An 18,462-nucleotide genomic window follows, 5' to 3' on the forward strand; every position below is an offset into this window, starting at 1 on the left:
AACAGAGTAGGTAAATCCCTGAGCAAGAAGATTGGAACAAAAATGCAAACGACATTTTTTAATGTTTAAAATCCATGCACATGAAGGCTAAAATAATCCACCATAGTAATGTTTTTTTTTAAACAATACTCAGGTTCCTTATGGCACTTCCTGCACACGGGTTTTTTTTTCTTGCTCTTCCCTCTTCTATGTTGTTTTTGTTTTTAATGTTGTACACTGTTTTTACCATTTAAACATAATGTACATCCATTGCTAAGGAACCAGAGAAAATACCTAACATTGCTCTGTTTTAATTGTAGCTCTTCTTTCACCTTGTGCAAGTCATTCAGGCCTCGATCCAGGAAGCTGATCTGTGCAGATGGACATTTGCTGTACAGTCAATGGAACTCTGCCTAGGTGCATGGGTCTGGTTGCGTGGATCAGCTTGCAGGATGGGAGCCTTAAACCCTCTGCCTCACTTTCCTCAGTTGTAAAGGAAGGATAATACTGACCTACCTCACAGGGTTGTTGAAATTATTAATAGTTATACCACAGTCCAGCCAAGAACTCTGAGTGGACCCCTCCATCTGTACAGAACCCACTGGCTTCATGCAGTTGCAGGGGCCTGCCCACCCACATCACATCACAAGATCAGGGCCTTAATGTTTACCGTGTGCTTTGAAGATGACGTGATATATTTTTGCAATCAGTTTTTATTCAGAACTCTCCATTGATTGGTTAATGATTGTACAGCACAAAGCTTTGAAGATGTTAAAAAAAAAAAGGCCAAAGTGGATTTCAGAAGGGAGTGCTATATAAAAAGTGATGACAAGATATGTTCTGAAAATCAGTATTTAGACGAGTATTATTACTACTATTATATTCTCTCAGTATCCTATCCACACATGGAGGGAGGAAACTCAGTTGCCTCAGTTCCTGCCACAGGGCCCCTCTGTGAATCTATGTGTGAGGAAGGGTTGATAGGGATTTGGTGGGGGAAGGGGCAGTGGTTACATTTGTACTGCATGAACTTTTGTGCAGGTAGGGGATATGCTCGAGGAAAGCCATGAGACCAGGGAGTAGTGACTCAGTTGAACCAGGCTCCAAGACTCGATTCTTCAGGGTTTTTGTTGCAGTGTAGATATACCCTCAGTGTCCAAGCCATAGAGTGTGGGGGGGAGACACAGGATTTGTGGAAAACTCTGCAAGGAGAACCTCACTGAGCTTTCTTCTCCACCATCCTGAGTCTTTAGAGATTTTTAAGACAGAAGGGACCATTATGATCATCTAATCTGACCTCCTGCATAATATAGGCCACAGAATTTCAACCATTAGGTCCTGAATTAAGAACAGGAGTACTTGTGGCACCAGAGACGAACAAATTTATTTGAGCATAAGCTTTCCTGAATTAAGTCACATGGGGCAATTTGTAGAAGGGGGTGAAACTGTGTGCTTTCCCAGTTAGTATCCAAACACCCCATGTCCATTACAGATCATGGATACTGTATATTCAAAGTATATATTCATAGGGTTGCCAGGTGTTGCAATATTTATCACAGGGCTCACTGTACTATTTGTCCTTTTTAAAGCCCCAGTTCCTGGATTTTGTATGATTACAACTGAAGCTCAGATTTCATTTTTGTTAAAGTAAATGTCTAGCCCTCAGTCATATAGAAAAGCTTCAGAGGGGTAGCCGTGTTAGTCTGGATCTGTAAAAGTGGCAAAGAGTTCTGTGGCACCTTATAGACTAACAAATGTATCCGATGCATTGACGAAATGGATATTCACCCATGAAAGCTCATGCTCCACTACGTTTGTTAGTCTATAAGGTGTCACAGAACTCTTTGCTGCTTTTATAGAAAAGCTTGACAATCTGAACCCCAAAGAGCAAATAAAAAGACCTCAAAATGCTAGTCTTCAACGATCTTGTGTTTTGTTTTGTTTTTGAGCCAGTCTCATGATGTTGGAATGCTTGAGGTTGGCAATACTGCATGCTATGATGTTAACATATTGTAACATGTAATGAGGGATGGGGTAAGGGAGATCACCACTCCAAACAAGGATCTGAAAGCATAAAAAAAAAATCAGATTGCAGAGTCATAAAAAAGAATCTTTCCAAGTTTATTCTTTTATATCGGCCCAATTCTCACACTTAATAGCAAAAACATGCTGAACGTTTTCCCCTCAGTTGCCCCGCGGCGTTGCAAATGGTTTTCATTTGTATTAAAGAGGGCAAAAAAAAAAATAGAAGGGGGGGAACGACACCAAAAACAAAAGTTGCTCGGATGTGTGGAAGGAGAAAAAAAAGCTGCTGCTGCAAATCCTCCCTCCTCCCACTGGCTGCCTGAGCTGCCAATCGGTGCTGTAATCCTGCAGGAATTTCTCCTGGGTTTAACTAGGAGTCGCACGGCTGCCTCCTCTCACACGCAGAGGAGGAGGCAGACTCTGGCCTGAGGGAGAAGGGAGCAGATAGCGCTCTGCAAAGCTCTGCTCTCCCAGCCGCTGCCTCCGCGCTCCCAAACTTTTGCTCCCTCATTTATTGATGCAGCTGAAACTGTGTCAGGAAAAATAAAATCCTCCCCGGGCAGGAGAGAGACACCCCCCCGACCGACCAACCAACCAACTCCGCCCTGTGTCTAGTGGGATTCCTGCCTGCAGGCAGCCAACAAGTGAGAAGCGGCGGCGCCAGAGGCGGCTGCGGGAGGGAGGGAGCGGAGCGCCCGGGGTCCCTGCTGCTGGTACTGCGGGCTCTGGTGGTGGTAAAGCAGCCGGGGATCGCTCGGCGCCTGGGTTTTGCCTGAAGCGGCAGCTGCCTCGCCTGCACCCCGGGAATAATGCGGAGCGCGTGGATACTGCTCACTTGTGGCTTGGTGGCCTACGTGTCCGGGGAGTCGGTAAGTCGGGTGGGAGTGGGGGACCTGCGGGTGGCAGCACCAGCCCTGCGTGGCTTTCTTGGGAAAGCTGCAGAAAGCCTGTATCCCAGCCAGGCACCATGTAGTTCCGAGAGGGGCAGGAGTTACTCTGCAGATGTAGCGAGATTCCTCCCTCCTGTTGAGTCTTTGCAGTGACTAGGCAAAGTCCTGGGGAGAAGGGGATTGTGCAGTAACCCCCCCCCCCCATTCTGGTGGGAGACTTTGGGTGTGTGTGTGTGTGTAAAGAGACAGATGAGCCTCAAAGCTGCCTCGGGGAGAAACGCGCTTCTTCCATACTGGCTCAGGAAAGGGGCTTTAGCCCTGCTGGGGGGGAAGGACGAGCTGCTGCTACATCTGCTGAGCAGGAGTCTGCTGAAGTCACTTTGATGATCCATCCAAGGGTGTGTTTTCCCCCTTTGCGGGGGCTGTACAGTATGATTCGCACAGACATCTGTTGGTAGTTGAAGACTTCTTTTCTTAACAACAAAAACAAACCCTAGGCCAGCCCGTGGTTGGGGGAGGGGGAGCAGGGGGGAGAGTGTGTGTGAGAGACTTGACTCTCCTTGGTGTGACCCTAGCACCCTAGAAGATAAAGTTTAGTGTTTTTCCGGGCTCTGCTGCTGCAGAGTTGTTGGTGGACTGGAGGCGAACGTGATAGGATGGGGCTCAGAATTCACACAGCCTTGCACTAAAAAGAAGTTTGAAAATCGTATTGCATTTAGATTAAGCTCGCGGTGTATAATGCTAGGACAGCAATTTCTGTCAGCACCTATCTTTTCGGAGGTTTGCGACTTGCAAAGATTATTTCCTTCTCCTGGTTAATACATTTTGGTGGTGTGGAGAGGGGCATTTGGTGGCACAGTTAGAATGTAGAAAATGTCTCTCTTGTGCTCTTTCCTGCTTGTTTTCCAGTCAGTAATAGGCTTTTCAGCTGTAGAAACCACCAGGGGTTCCTCTGGTCTGTAACAATGGTGCTCAGGGCCGTGGAAGACTTTTGGTCTTTAAGTGGTTGCACTGCTGTCTGCTGCTTTTCCTGCCCCCTTCTCCCACCCAAGTAGTAGGAGTTTGCTATTCAGTTGACTCCTATGCTCTGGTTTAGGAACTATATGTATTTTCTGATTTGCTCTCCAATACATTGCCCTGCCTCTCATTCTTTCCTCAGTTCTTCTGCAGTGAAGGGAATTGTTGCCTTACAAAATAACTCAAATCCCTGTTCCTGAAAATGCCCTTGTGAGTTGACGGATTTAGTTACAGCACTTACTTGCCCCAGAAGGCTGAATTTTGTGTCTCCGCTACCTACTGTATGACCTAATTAAGTTATAACTTTTTGAGGTAAAAGAAGACTACAAAAAATGCTCCCATAAGGCGTTTTTGTGTTCTCTCCTCCCTCCCCCCTTACTTGGAGGCTAGAAGTAATGTTCTCGGGTTTGTGAAATTTGGAGTCAACATGACTCCCTGGAGGGATTTGCTTGCATTCTGTATTCCCTGTGCAGCTTTCTGTGTAACACTTGCATCACAACTACAGGGAAAAAAATCAATAGCTCAGCAAAGTTGAGGTCTTATACCCTTATTTCTCTAGCACATAAAGTGACGTTGTTTATCTCAGCTTGCCTCTTTTCATTTTAAGGATTTTTTTAATAAACTTATTGAGAATTTGAGCTTGTCAGACTATTTTATACTTTGAAAAAGGAGCTTCCTGGCGCAGACTGAGTATTTACCCTTGAGAAACATTCCAGGCAATCTGGTATCTAAAATCACAGTAAGGGAAAACAAGAGCGCCTCTGTGAGAGAAACATAGAAGTGGAGCCTCCTCAAAACATGGAGAGGTTTAAGGATGACTCTTCCACTGATAACACTTTACAGATGTTTTTCTCTGAGAAGCTTTAGTATAATGTTGCTGTGTATGCTTTCAAAAACGACAAATGTATTTTCACTAACTTTGGCCCTCTAGTTAATTAAGTCAGCTGCAAGGATTTGAATCTCTTGTAGGGAAAGAGTCACTTACCTTCTGTGTCTTTCTTTCTCTCTCCATAAAATGGGAGTAAGAATACCTTACTAGCATTTGAGGCTTTTTCACTAATGCTTGTAAAGTGCTTTGAAATTCTCTGAGGGAAGGTGACATGAAACTACATTGCTGCTTCAGTATTTTTAGGGTCTTTAACATTTCTGAATATGAAATTAAAGTACCCTGACAATTTAATTCAATTACAATGAACTGCTCCACTGTGGTAAACAATATTAACTCACATTCAGTATCTTCTGAAAGTGGTTTAGATATTATTTAAATATGAACACAATAAAGAATCTCTGTTTAGTGGTGAGCCAGTCGTTCATGAAAGCCATTTAAGGCTAATATTTTTTTAAATAACTAAAAAGATACAACCCAGCATAACTAGTGATTTGAGTTTGTATTATGAAAAATAAAAATTCGACTCAGTAAATTATAGCAAGTCTTTAGTGAGGTACAGTATATTTTAATACTTTCTATTTAAAGTTTACAGTTATAATTGCTTTTAGAAGTGCCATAATTGTGAAGTTCTGTGATGGTGTGGTAACCATTAAAATGCCACAGCAATTAGTAAAGTATTAAGTTTTATGTTTTGCCTTAGGACTATTGCCTTCTTCCGCTGTGAGCCATGAGGCCAGTTTGTGGGAATGTATCAGTGCTGCTTGGTTTATGGGTTAATGGAAGTGCAGCATAAAGTATCTAGGGGAGCAGTGCTGGCTACTTGCCTTTAGTGTAGTGCCTTTGCAGCTGGAGGAAAGTTGTGAAACTATTTTATAAGTAAAGGAGGAATAATTGCTCTTTCACTGTGTCTCTAGTATCTGGCGGTAAGTATGTACTGTCCTCTCTAGTTGAGTTTTCTTAGAGCTATCTTTAGGAAAAGATAGAGGAGGATTTTATAAACATTGTTATTAATAAAAATGAAGGAATCTTGGAGATAAGAGGAATTAATATGGATGTTTAAAAATCTACCATTTCTCAGGGGGCATTGTCAAGTAGTTGTTTGTAAGTCTGATTGTAGTAGCTTTCTGGGGAAAAAAAAAAGACAAGAATACACAAGAACCTCCAGCATTCCTTTTTTATGGAGATAGATTAGGCAGAATTTTAAAAAGGAGTGATTCTGTTTGCACAAGAAATTAACAGTATCTCTTGAATCTGTGTGCTGCGCTTTATTACAAAAAGCCCAACGATGCACATGATTGGTCTCTTGTTTTTAGTACAAAATAACACTGTACAATGACATATCAACATTAATTTAGTAATAAATCACCGCAGTGTGTTTTCCCTCTTATAGTCTGAGTGCTGTGAAGTAAAAATACAGCACAGACTATGACACCGTGTGTTTCAGCCATTAAAAGGATAAATATTAGGGCAGTATCCAGTATCATCTGAAAAATATTTGACCTCTTAAGAGCTTAAATCTAAAATCTTTTCCTGTATTGACTTGTTGTGTCCTAGTTGCCTGTGAGTTTTGGGCTGTTTGGTATTGAATTGAGAGGGAATAATGATATGGACTTTGGAGACAGATATCTGAGTGAGAGGAAAAATGAAGCAATGAGTCATGTTAGGTTTATCTACCTCCTAGATTGTCCATTTTCAGTAAATTTAGTTTAATCCGCTGGGCTACTCTGAGTATCTCACTGCATTTCTAAACAAAGGTTACTTTTAAATCTTGCTTTTCCCAATGTACATACATTGACTGTAAAGACACATTGAGGGGACCATATTTACTCCAAACCAGAGAGAGGGTGGGGTATTTCCTTATAGTGTCTTGTTAAGTATCTGGCACACCCATGAAAGCTTATGCTCAAATAAATTTGTTAGTCTCTAAGGTGCCACAAGTACTCCTGTTCTTTTTGCGGATACAGACTAACACAGCTGCTACTCTGAATCAACGCTAATATAGTGTGTCATAGATGCTCCTTCTTACTTTAGCTACATTTCTGACTAGACCCATCCCAGTGCTTCATCCATGTATATTTAAAATACCTTGTTAAACATCTGAAATTACTAAACCACTTTGATACTGGCTGTGCTTTGACAGACTTACGCTGGTGTGTATTTTTAATATATTTTTAGCACTGTCATGTACTTGGAAATATTTTCATTTGTCAGAGGATAGTTGGGGCTGAGCTAAACTTCGAGGCTTCCTAGTTCAATACATGTTTTTAAACTTAAAATATTGAAACCGAGTTGACTATTTGGCCTTTGGTCATAAACCAATTTCCATTTAAAACATGGTAGCCATGAAGCCAGCAATGCATCTCATTTAATACTTGAAAGTTCTTAGGGGCAGAGACGTTGTCTTTTATGTCTCTGTCAACTGTAGTCACTGAATAGATAATTATTAGAAAGTAGATGAGAGCCTAATATTCAGGGACAGATTAAGATGAACTCCTTGGCGTTTTGGGATCTGGTCCCACAATTGGATGATGCTTGGACATAGAAGCAGAGGTGTTAGTGCGGCTTGGCTGCCTGCTGTGGTGGGTTTGGGCTGGCTAGGCTGCTTCAGATGATGTGATGAAGATGGACTTTCACTTGCATGGATCTTCCTCGCACCACTGAAGAGCAAATCTGCCTTGGGTGGATCTAGACCTCATAATGATGGCCATACTGGGTCAGACCAAAGATCCATCTAGCCCATTATCCTATCTTCTGAACGTGGCCAGTGCCAGGGTGCCCCAGAGGGAATGAACAGAACAGGTAATCATCAAGTGATCCATCCCCTGTCGCCCATTCCCAGCTTCTGGCAAACAGAGGCTAGGGACACCATCCCTGCCCATCCTGGCTAATAGCCATTGATGGACCTATCCTCCAGGAATTTATCTAGTTCTTTTTTTTAACTCTGCTACAGTCCTGGCTCCCACAACGTCCTCTGGCAAGGCGTTCCACAGGTTGACTGTGTGTTGTGTGAAGAAATACTTCCCTTTGTTCATTTTAAACCTGTTGCCTATTAATTTCATTTGGTTACCCCTAGTTCTTGTGTTATGAGAAGGAGTAAATAACACTTCCTTATTTACTTTCTCCACACCTGTCATGATTTTATAGACCTCTATCATATCCCCCTGCTTAGTTGTCTCATTTCCAAGCTGAAAAGTCCCAGTCTTATTAATCTCTCCTCATGTGACAGCTGTTCCATACCCCTAATCATTTTGTTGCCCTGTTCTGAACCTTTTTCAATTCCAATATATCTTTTCTGAGATGGGATGACCATATCTACATGCAGTATTGAAGATGTGGGCATCCCATGGATTTATATAACACTTCCTGCCTTTCCCCCCAGTTATACATGTCTATCACTAAAACTCAAGATGACCAAAACAAGGCCAGACTGGATAGTAGAGGTGTGGATTTTTAAAAATCCCCAGCTTGTTTTTTTGCATCCTATTTTCCTGTGGTTTTTAGCATCTCTGAATGTTGGATTGTTCTCCCTTTTTAACAGTCCATTAAACATAAATCTAATAGCATTGGCTTTGAATGCCCTACCTGGCTCCTGACAAATTCCTTCTTGATTAGAGATCATTTCTTTATACTGATCAGCAAGGACTCCTCCAGCTAATTAGGAGGAAAGACATCAGTGGGATTCGAAAGACATCCATGATCCAGTCTTTCATCAGAAGAGGATTGCTACCTTAAACATTGTGTGTAACTTGTAAAGCAGGGAATCTTGGGCATGCAGAGGAGCCTCTTAAAGGGACAAGCAGGAGACCTTAGGAACTAACTGATACATTGAACGGATTTTTGTATGCCTCTCTTTTCATCACCTATTGTCTTAAGATAGCAGCAGTGGCATATGGATGGCATTTATTAATCAGATTATCCTACCAAATTGACTTTTGCCATTCATTCACTAGTTCAAACATTTTCCTTATGGCAGAGAATTACTAGCTTTATTGAGGCTCCGACTTTGAACAAAGAGTGCTTGTCTAGTTCTGGAAAAGCACCTTTTTGTAATCTTATTAGATTTGACTGACTATATTTTTTTAACAGAGAGATGTTGTTTTTTGAGACTGGAAAGCTTATTCTAGACACTGCTTTGTAAGACACTGCTTGTATCTAAGCCATAAAGATGTCTTTTATGCTGTGCCTCTTGTCTTAACTGCAGCAAGCAATAAGTGAGCAATTTGGTCTTGGTTCAAGTCACATTACTGGAGTGGCATGACATGGTTTCCTGTTGTAGCAAGTATGGGAGAACTACTTTAGGCTGTTCTGTGAACAGATTTTGTTTAGTTGTCTTTAGTTCATGCATACAAGACAAGTGGTAATCTTTACAGACCTGGTAATTTATGCATACATTACATTGCATGACTGTTCAGAGAACATGATTTCTCTTGTTCAGATTGAAACATGATTTGAAGTCTTTATTCAAAAGAGAGTGCATTAATGACTGATCCTGTAACAATAACCATCTCTATTTTGAGTGGTTTTTTTTTGTTTTGAATAGCATGGTCCTGAGGGATAATATCAAAAGGATGCTAGATATTATAGGCAGTAACCTGAAATGTGTGTGCACTGCAACAGCAGTGGAAAAATTATTGTACTAGAGGACATACATACACTGAGTGAATTATTTTTGTCTGGATATAGAGCAGTGGGTTCATTTAGAGTGAAATAATGACTAATGGTGCAGTGATGAATCTGTGGAATTTGTCCTTGTCAGTAAATAAGCTATTATAGTGCCACATAAGCAATGTTTAACTCAAGTGTGAGTTGGGCATTTCATTCTAAATTCTTATTTTTAGTGCTATACAACAGCTTACTCAAATTTCCCTTTTAGGCTAAATTGTTTCAGCCCAAAGGTGAATTTATTTTGGGAAGTTTAGATAAAATCCATTAAACTATGTTTGAATTATGTGCATGAAGACAAATAAACACTCTGTACTCTCTAAAGGTGCAGCACGTTTAAGTGATTTGCCCAAAATGAAACCGAAATTCTGTGGTAGAGCCAGGAATTGAATCAAAATATCCATTAGCATTCCAATCATTTAACCACAAGTCTAGTACCATCTGTATTTTAAATATTATGTGATGTACCACCTTTTCTTATTGCTATTATTTCATTAGTTTCACAAGTTTGTATTTTTTTTTTTTTTGGAGGAGTTTGTATATGATTGAAGGTTGCTTGTAGTCTTTCAGACCTTTTCGTGTATCTAATAACCATCCTTAACTTCTCACTTGCAAGACAATTCAGAAATGTTAAGCTAATGGGCTAATGTGATTTAAAAAAATACTGACAATGCATAATTTTTGGGAATTGTAGCCCTTTTCAGAGAGCATCTGGATGCTTGACAAGCCTGGCTTTAACAAGCATCGGCACCCTAAGTGAAGAATACTTTTCCTGCATCCACAAATGAGTCAACAAAATGGGTCCTTCATCAATGTAAGAACAATTTTCCAGAGGTCTTTTTTTCAATCTTCCTCTCCTTCCATGGGGAAACTGTTTTGTAGGTCAGCCTGCCTCCTTCTGCTGCCTGAGTTTTAGCGACAGGGTAGGTGTTCAGATTTGACAGTGGTGAGCATAGTATAAATGCCTAGCTAGATAAATAGGTGAACTTCTGGCTGAATGGAACACCTCAGTCAAGGTTTGTGCTGGTCTGAATATGCTTTATCTCATCTGACTTTAAAAGCAGATCTTGATTGGGCTTGATCAGTATTTAGATGGGAGGCTGTAGAGGCAAATTACGAGACAGTGCTTGCAGGCCCATGGACTGTCATTCAAAGTGCAGATTCTCCTTTTGCTCAGTTAAGCAATCCTACTCCTTTTGGATGGAGAGTTCCCTGGTTCAGAGTGTTCCGTAAATTGATTCCAAACCAAAAACATCCCCTTTCATTTAATGTCAAACCATTTTTGGTACTTTTCCATATTGTGTGATCCCACAGTCAAATATGGAGTTGTAAATACATCAGTTTGATGGTTTTTTCTGGTATTTAAAAAACAAAAACAAAAAATCCCACAAAGAAGATATGGTATGTTTACATTACACTGAATTAGTTTTTTCCTATAAGTCAGGAATCCAAAGTTTAAGCTTCCCACACTAATATTAAATCTGCCACACTGCACATGCATTTTGAGGCACACATTTAGCATCATAAACAGTAATGCAAAATACTGTGTATGCATCAATGGGCCAGGCTAACATTGCTGGGAGTACATTACACTTTGTGAATTTCCTGTGGATTAGGGACATCAAACATATGTTCTGTGATTTTATTGAAGTGGGAATTCACCTCCTATTATATAATTAGGTCTGGCAACTCATTGATGCACAAGACTTACATATGGGTCTCTTGTATCAATGGTGAAAGTTTATCAATATAAATTTTTGTGCAGCAAGGGGAGGAGGAGTCCAGGAATAGGATGTACGCATATAAAAAAATTAGTGACATGAATAGATTGCTTACATAAAGTTGATGGTAAAAAGTTCTCCAAAAATGCAGTAGCAGCAGATAATATGTATGGAGAATATATTTAAAAGGGGAGGAGGGGAAGAGAAGAAATAGTGTCTGTCCCAAGGAAGATTAGTACAGAATGTTGAGGATGAGGTTGGATGTTGCTGCTGCTTTATTAACTCGATGAACGTTTTATATCTGTCTATTGTATTTAAAATGCCATATGTAGCTTCCAGTCTCTGGTCTTCAGTGGGGTTGTTTATAATTTCCTCAGCATGTTACTTGGTTATTTCTCAACAATGAAGCTATGTTTTTTCACTGTAACATTGAGTGGTTTAAAATGAAGCTGCCATATTTCTGCAGAAACATGAGATATTCCAGAGAGTGTTTTATGTTGAGTGTTGAACTAGCTATGTTTGTTACACTCCCACTTGTGGCTCAAAGTTGGAAGCTGTTTTTGTTTTTAGAAATGTTGTAGATCTTTAAAGTACCACAGAAATCCCCCACAGAACATTGGAAAGACAGCTAGTTAAATAGGCATAGAACAAAACTGCTTTTGAAAAATTGCATTTGGTCTTCATAGCTCTTACCTCTAGCACTCCTGGACGTTAGAGACAGCATCAGCATCTTTCCTTTAATTCCACAAGCTAAATCCATTATTCACAGAGGGTAATCTTTGAGAATCTTTTTTGACATACTTTTAAAGCTTTGATTAAATTACAATGTATATTAAAAAGTCCTATTTAATTGCATGTTTAAAATGTTATCCAGTCCTGTCTAGTTCCTGCTTCTTCTCTTAGGGCAGGTCTACACCACTGCTTAAGTCGATCTAACTTGCATTGCTCAAGGGTGTGAAAAAGACAACCCCTGATCAACGCAAGTTACAGCAACCTAAGCGCTATCTACACTGGCACTGTGTTGGCAGGAGACGCTCTCCTGCCGACATAGCTTCCACCTCTTGCGGAGGTGGAGTTACTGTGCCGATGGGAGAGTGCTTTCCCGTCCGCATAGAGCATCTTCACCAGACGCACTACAGCAGTGCAGCTGCACCAATGTAGCGCTTCTACTGTAGACCTGCCCTTAGACCTGCCCCTTCTTCAACATCACCTCTGCCCTCCTGAGCTGTAGTGACAGGATAAGTGTTTCGATTACACACTGGTGAACGTGGTATAAATGCCTAGGTATATAAATAGGTGAACCTCTGGCTAACGGAACACCTCAGGATCACGTTTAGAGCTTAGGTTCTTATGGCTGTACCTGACACTGCCTTGATTGATAGAGCATAACTGGACTGTGCAGGTCTGATTGCTCTGATCTAACCATGTGCATCCTGGACGCAGTCTCCAACCTACTCTATAATATTTGGATCCTTCCTGGGAACTGTTGAAGACTCTGCAGGGATTGAGGTTAAAGGAGAAGCAATGGGAGCTTCGTACAATGGGTACCATTTTAAAAAGTAAACACCATCACCACAGTACTCTATTCACAGCACTGTATCACCTAAGAATAGTAATGTACTAGGGTTACTGTGGGGACCTGGGTCTATACCAGTGGAGTAGGGCTGGGTAAATCATACAGTATGTCTTACTGGTGGTTGTCTGAGACAATGGACAATACATATTTCAAGGACAATATTGTTTTCCACAATACAGTGTAAGATACTTTTACATATGTGGGCACTAAGGCTCACATCCTGTACTGACATGTTCATGGGCAAACCCCTGCACTTACGCCAGTCTCCACTGAAGTACACGAAGCTCTGCCTGTGTGAATGCCACTGTAGGATCAGGGCCTAAATGATATGTGAGATCACTCTGTTTTACACTAACCCCCACAGTGATGCTCTGGGAGTATGACCATCTTTTGTTGCTGTGGTTCAAATGCAGAAAATCTTGTATCCTTGGCTGCTGCTGGATTCCCAGACACCACTCTTAACTCATACTGTTCTTCTGTCCCCACCCCTCCCAGCTGGCTAGGAGATCATGACCTTTCTTCTTTGGTGATGAATATCTGTAGCTGGATAACTGGATTATAATTTTGCATTATAACAAACTTTATCAGGAAGCTGCAATAACTGCATAGGGTCAGATGTTTGTATGCTTACCGAAGTAGCATCTTATTTCATGAATAGTCCCATTCAATTCAGTGAGCGTATTCAGTGGACTAAGTTAATGAACACAAGTGTGTCAGACACTGGCCGTTGGTGGACTCAGACACCCTCAATGCCTCCTTTATAAGATGTTGAAGTATCTTTTCTGAGGTTAAAGTACACTCGTGCCTGAGAACACCTTGAGCTGGTACAGTGGCCATACCCTGCCACCTTCCCAGGATCACTTGTTTTTTATTTTTTAAGCTCCCCTTAACCACTTTGGACCTAATCTATGGCTGTGCACATCTAACTTTAGAGATGTCTTAACTTAGTACTTCTCCAGTTTACAAGAAGAGCATTGAAACTAAGAGGACTAATTTCATGCATAAATGACTCCATGTTCAGTATGATATTCCTTTACCATACCAACCTTCGCCCTTTCATGTAAGTGTTAGAATTTTATATATTGATATACTAGCTGTGCATGTAGTGACATTTGGAACATGGAATCTCAAAGAAGAGTGAGAAATGACCACTTTCAGGAAATGCTATTTGTTCAACCAGGAATTTGTAAAGTACATCTTTCTGCACACTATGGCTGTAAAGAAGGCTGGAGTTGGCACAACTACCGTATGATTAATACATTCCAGTTTTTGTGGTCCCTGAGATGAAATTGTTCTGAGATACGGTTTTTCAGTAGTTTTGTTTTTGTTTCCTCAGGATTTCTCTATGGATCTGTACAGCCCCCCACACCCCCCAAAAAAGTAAAAGCTTTAGTTCTGCTGAGTTAGCTTAATCAAGTTAGCTAACACAATTGAATTGGGAACCCAGCCTAACACCTCTACAACTGTGTTAACCAGTAGTGCTAGGGGGAGTGCCAAAAAAAACAAACAAACACAAAGGATGGTGGGTAACCAATGGCAGATCTCTTGTGTGTAGAAATAGCTAAGGTTTTCTTGGTGAATTTAACTGTGAATTTTCATACTTTAAACATCAGAATTCTAAGACATTTTAGATCTTAATTCTGAATAGCTTGACTTTGTAATGATTGTTTTTATAATACAAATCTAATATAAATTATAATTTGCTCTAAAATCACTTCTTTTTCTACAATCGTAATCCCTGTTAAAAACCCACCTGTTTTGTCTGTCTGAGAGTATGATTTATTTATTAACTGTTGTTGGTATATTTGGGGCAAAGAATTAACAAAAGCTGTCCGTAACTGTTCTATGCAGACGTGCATCTCTGTGCATGGGTATTGGGAGGAATGAAGACCCAGGTCGGTCACTTGAAAGTTAAAACTAATGGCTGTGATCCTGATCTTGTAAACTCTTGCGTACGTGCACAGGTCTGTGGGACGACTTGTGTATGTGAGGTTAAGTATGTGTGCATTTATCATAATGGGGTGCATGAGTGGAACAAGGTAATTGGACAATAGGCCATATATTCCATACTTGCTAGTGGTTGGCATGAAGGATGAAACTGAGTTGGGAAGATGATGTAATATATAACTTGGTGCATTTGATATCTGGGAACAGATCTAAATAGGGCTACTGAAGTGTGCTTTATGTGGGGACATCTTTGAAGACTACTCAGAACAGAATTTTGACACTGAATGAGTCTTTTTCACTTGATGCTTTTCCAAACTATGTGGTAAGTGAAGCAGGGATCCTGCAGAAATAATAGGATTTGATCATATAATTAAAGGCTGTGCACATGCACAGGGAGCAGAGATAAGGTCACGTGTATCTTTAATATTGACATTTCCTGACTTTGAACTGTTCACTGCAATCTTGATGTGTAGGTTTTTTTTTGTTTTGTTTTTAGAGAATGTAAGTATATGTAATGTACATATTCTTCTCTCACATATACAGAGGGCATTTAACTAATTTTCCAATTTTTCTGTGGCAGTTTTCACTCACCCTTTTAAATGAAATGCTGCTTCTTGAATTATGTTTTTTTCCCCCGTTGTTGGAATCTGAAATATATACGACTCTTTGACTCAGTGACTTATTCTGGGGAATTTAGAAATATAGGCCATTTAATTTTCCACAGGTGGAGAAGCAGGCAGCAATATATATAGTACTAGTAATAATTAAACTGTTAGTTCTAATCCACTAAAAAGTATTTGATCTTAAGTCTGGTATAGTCTTCAAATGGACCCATTCAAAGCAATCCTGACCTAGTTTTGTTGAGGAAAGAGCAAGCCTGCCTTGTCCTGCTAGTTTGTTGCAAAAGGTTTTGATCGTAGATTCTTCATGTCTTAAACACACACATCTCGCTGCCCAGAATTTGAATAGAAGCAGCCATTACAAGGCTAGTGTTAAATATAGCATACAGCTTAACAGGAATGACCTTCAATTAAGTAGAGGCAGTCTCTTATTTTGTACTCTGCAGTTGTCAATTAGCCTTTATTATGAGAGACTTGTTTGCTTGAGACTTTTGTGAATGGAAAATGAACTTGAAGTGTGGTACTCACTACATGCATGAGGAGGAGGTTTTTTAATGTTGTCATGTTGCTCTTTATTTTAATGAGTCTCTCTGAAAAATGGCAAGTAGTTAAAATAATGGTCACTTCATTTTCCACTGAAATAAAGCACCAAATTCTGGAATGTTAATTATTTGCAGAATAGGGTCCCTTTTTCTTAGTTTTGTTGCATTGTTTTAATTTTTTTGATTTCTTGCTAAATAATTCACAACAGATGTGACTTGATTATGTCTCTAAATATTGCTCAGTTAGGCCAAGTCTAGAAAATTTTGTCCCACTTTTCAATAATGGTATGATTGAATCAGTGCCAGAGTTGGCATAGCTCCGGTGTTTGTTACAAGATATTACAAAATAAACACCAAAATCCCAGACTCCTAAACCCCATCTAAGCTAGCGTTGGTACTGTTGCTAGTAGCAGTCTAGCTGCCAGGCTGTTGGAAAATTATCACAGAATTTTTCATCATAGTCTCAGCTTTATTGTGGTGCCTTGCCTTGACTTAGGAATTCCAATAACCCCATAATTCATAGTTATTAAGGCAATATAAATACTTAATTACTGTTTACACTTTGGTGCTGCTTCATGACCAGTTTCTGTGCTCTCCCCTTTTTCAAAATGTGCTTCCTTAGGATACCATAATCACAAAATGCCAGTGCTCTATGGTTTGGCTGTGGGGAGCTGTGAACTGCTCCCTACTTCTGCCAAACTAATCATTACCAGAATTCAAGGCTGCTCCTTACTGTGCCAGCTCTGCAGTATTCATGGGACGGATAGGAGGGAGTTTACAGTGCTCAACCAGATACCTTAACCCTGTTTCAGAATGCCTTCAGTCTTTCTCCTTTTCCGGCTTGACAAGCATGGATATTTGATAGTGTTAAACCCTGTAAAGCAAATGTTTAAGCAGAGATGGGTCCCAACCTTATTTGAACACTTTAACCCTTCATCTCCGTCCCCTCCCCCAAAAAACTGTTGGAAAATTAGTGTGCAGAGCCAGCTCTAGGTTTATCTCAAATCTTAGGATTTACTGAATAATGACTTTTTGCGGACCAGGGGCAATGTTTTGGTAGAGATGACATTTTTCAAATGATGCACAACACATTGGGTGCCCTTTGAAACATAGTCTGACTGCACTTGTCTGTGTAAAGGATAAAAACAATAACTGTGATTTCAAGGTAGAAGGCACAATGTAAATAAAAATTGAGTAAAGCAAGAAATAGTAAGTTAAGGGTGCCTAGTATTTGAAACTAACCTAATTGTAAATTCACTTTAATCACAGTTATGTTACTATTGCAAGGTGAGGGGGAGGGAGAGACAAAACACAAACCCCAAACAAACATAGAACCCCATGCCAAATATTTTAATCACAGTGCTTCAATACTGGCAGTATGGTAGTATAGTTTACTACTTCAGTTTTTCATTGATTATCTTTTTTTCCATGGATACTGCAAGGAAAAAATGACTGTTACTCTACCATGACAGCCTATATAAACATGCATGTGCACTACAGAACAAATCTAAAAAGAGAGAGATCCTGACTTTCTCTAAGTCAATTCCACACCGCTCACTGGCGTAATGTGTCTGGAACATACGGTCCAACCAACACAGGCTTGCTGCCAAGCATTTTCACTAGGGTAGAAAGAAGAAAGGTTCTGTAGCAGAACTCTCGAAGGATTATCCTCAGCTCAGCAGCTGCTGTCTGAGAGCTTGCTTATGCACACCCTGCATCATGAGCAACTTATTAACCCTCGAACCCCCCACAGACACTTAAACCTACCCTTAAGTGACACTTCTTACTTTGGCTGCCTAAAAAGAGACACTTGTGGAATTCAAGGGTAAAATCGGAGAGGCGCAATCCAAGATAGGATTGACACACTGCTCTGGAGGACATTTATTTGAGAAACAATCCTATAAGGGTCCATAGACTTTTTAAGCTATATTTACATGTCTGAGCCTACGGTACCCATACATGCAGTAGATTTTTTTTTAAATGCATACTATATGCCTTTATATTTTTGTACAAATCACTTAATAGGAAATTCCCCTTTAATGATGATGGTTAAATGAGTGCACACTTTGGTCTTGTGTCTTTAAGTCCTTGGGAACTAAACCTGTTTGTTGTGATGTTTCAGTTGGAACTCCATAGTTGAGTAGAAAGCTAGCTGCAGCCGTAAACTCTGTTTTTTTGATCACCAGCTGCTCACTGCAACAGCAAGCACAGGTAGTTGAACTCCAGCTTCCTTCAAAGAAAGGAAGATTTTCCTCCTGTTCTCCTTAGAAAGTCTATTGCAGGCAAAGAGCGGCAGAGAAAATTAGAGGAAGGAAGGCCAAACTGGAAAACGTGTGTGTGAAGGACTGAGGCATGAGAGCCAGGGAATGGAGATGAGCCACCACCACCTTCCCATTCATTTTTCAGCAAATTTAACTCTTTCAGTGCTGTCTCTGTTTTTCTCAACGCCTGGCTAACTCTGCACAAGATGTAATTTGTTCCCTGTCACATCCCATGCACCATTCCCCCTCCTAGCCTAACAAGTTTCGCCAGTCAAACTTGTCAGATCAAGAAGCTTGTAGTAATACGTTTAAATCAAGGCATTTTATTATCAT

At 40.4% G+C, this 18,462-nt stretch overlaps 1 protein-coding gene across 1 annotated transcript in view; it reads left to right on the forward strand.

Moving 5' to 3' along the window:
• The first annotated feature begins 2,381 nt into the window (after window positions 1-2,381).
• Window positions 2,382-18,462, forward strand: part of SDC2 (syndecan 2) — a 96,967-nt gene continuing 80,886 nt past the window's right edge. The window contains exon 1 of the mRNA XM_039526938.1: window positions 2,382-2,873. Coding sequence (XP_039382872.1) covers window positions 2,814-2,873 — 60 coding nt within the window. The 5' untranslated portion in view covers window positions 2,382-2,813. The remainder of the gene's footprint in view (window positions 2,874-18,462) is intronic.

The sequence above is a fragment of the Mauremys reevesii genome, linkage group 2 (assembly GCF_016161935.1).
Source record: "Mauremys reevesii isolate NIE-2019 linkage group 2, ASM1616193v1, whole genome shotgun sequence".
Classification (NCBI taxonomy): domain Eukaryota; kingdom Metazoa; phylum Chordata; order Testudines; family Geoemydidae; genus Mauremys; species Mauremys reevesii.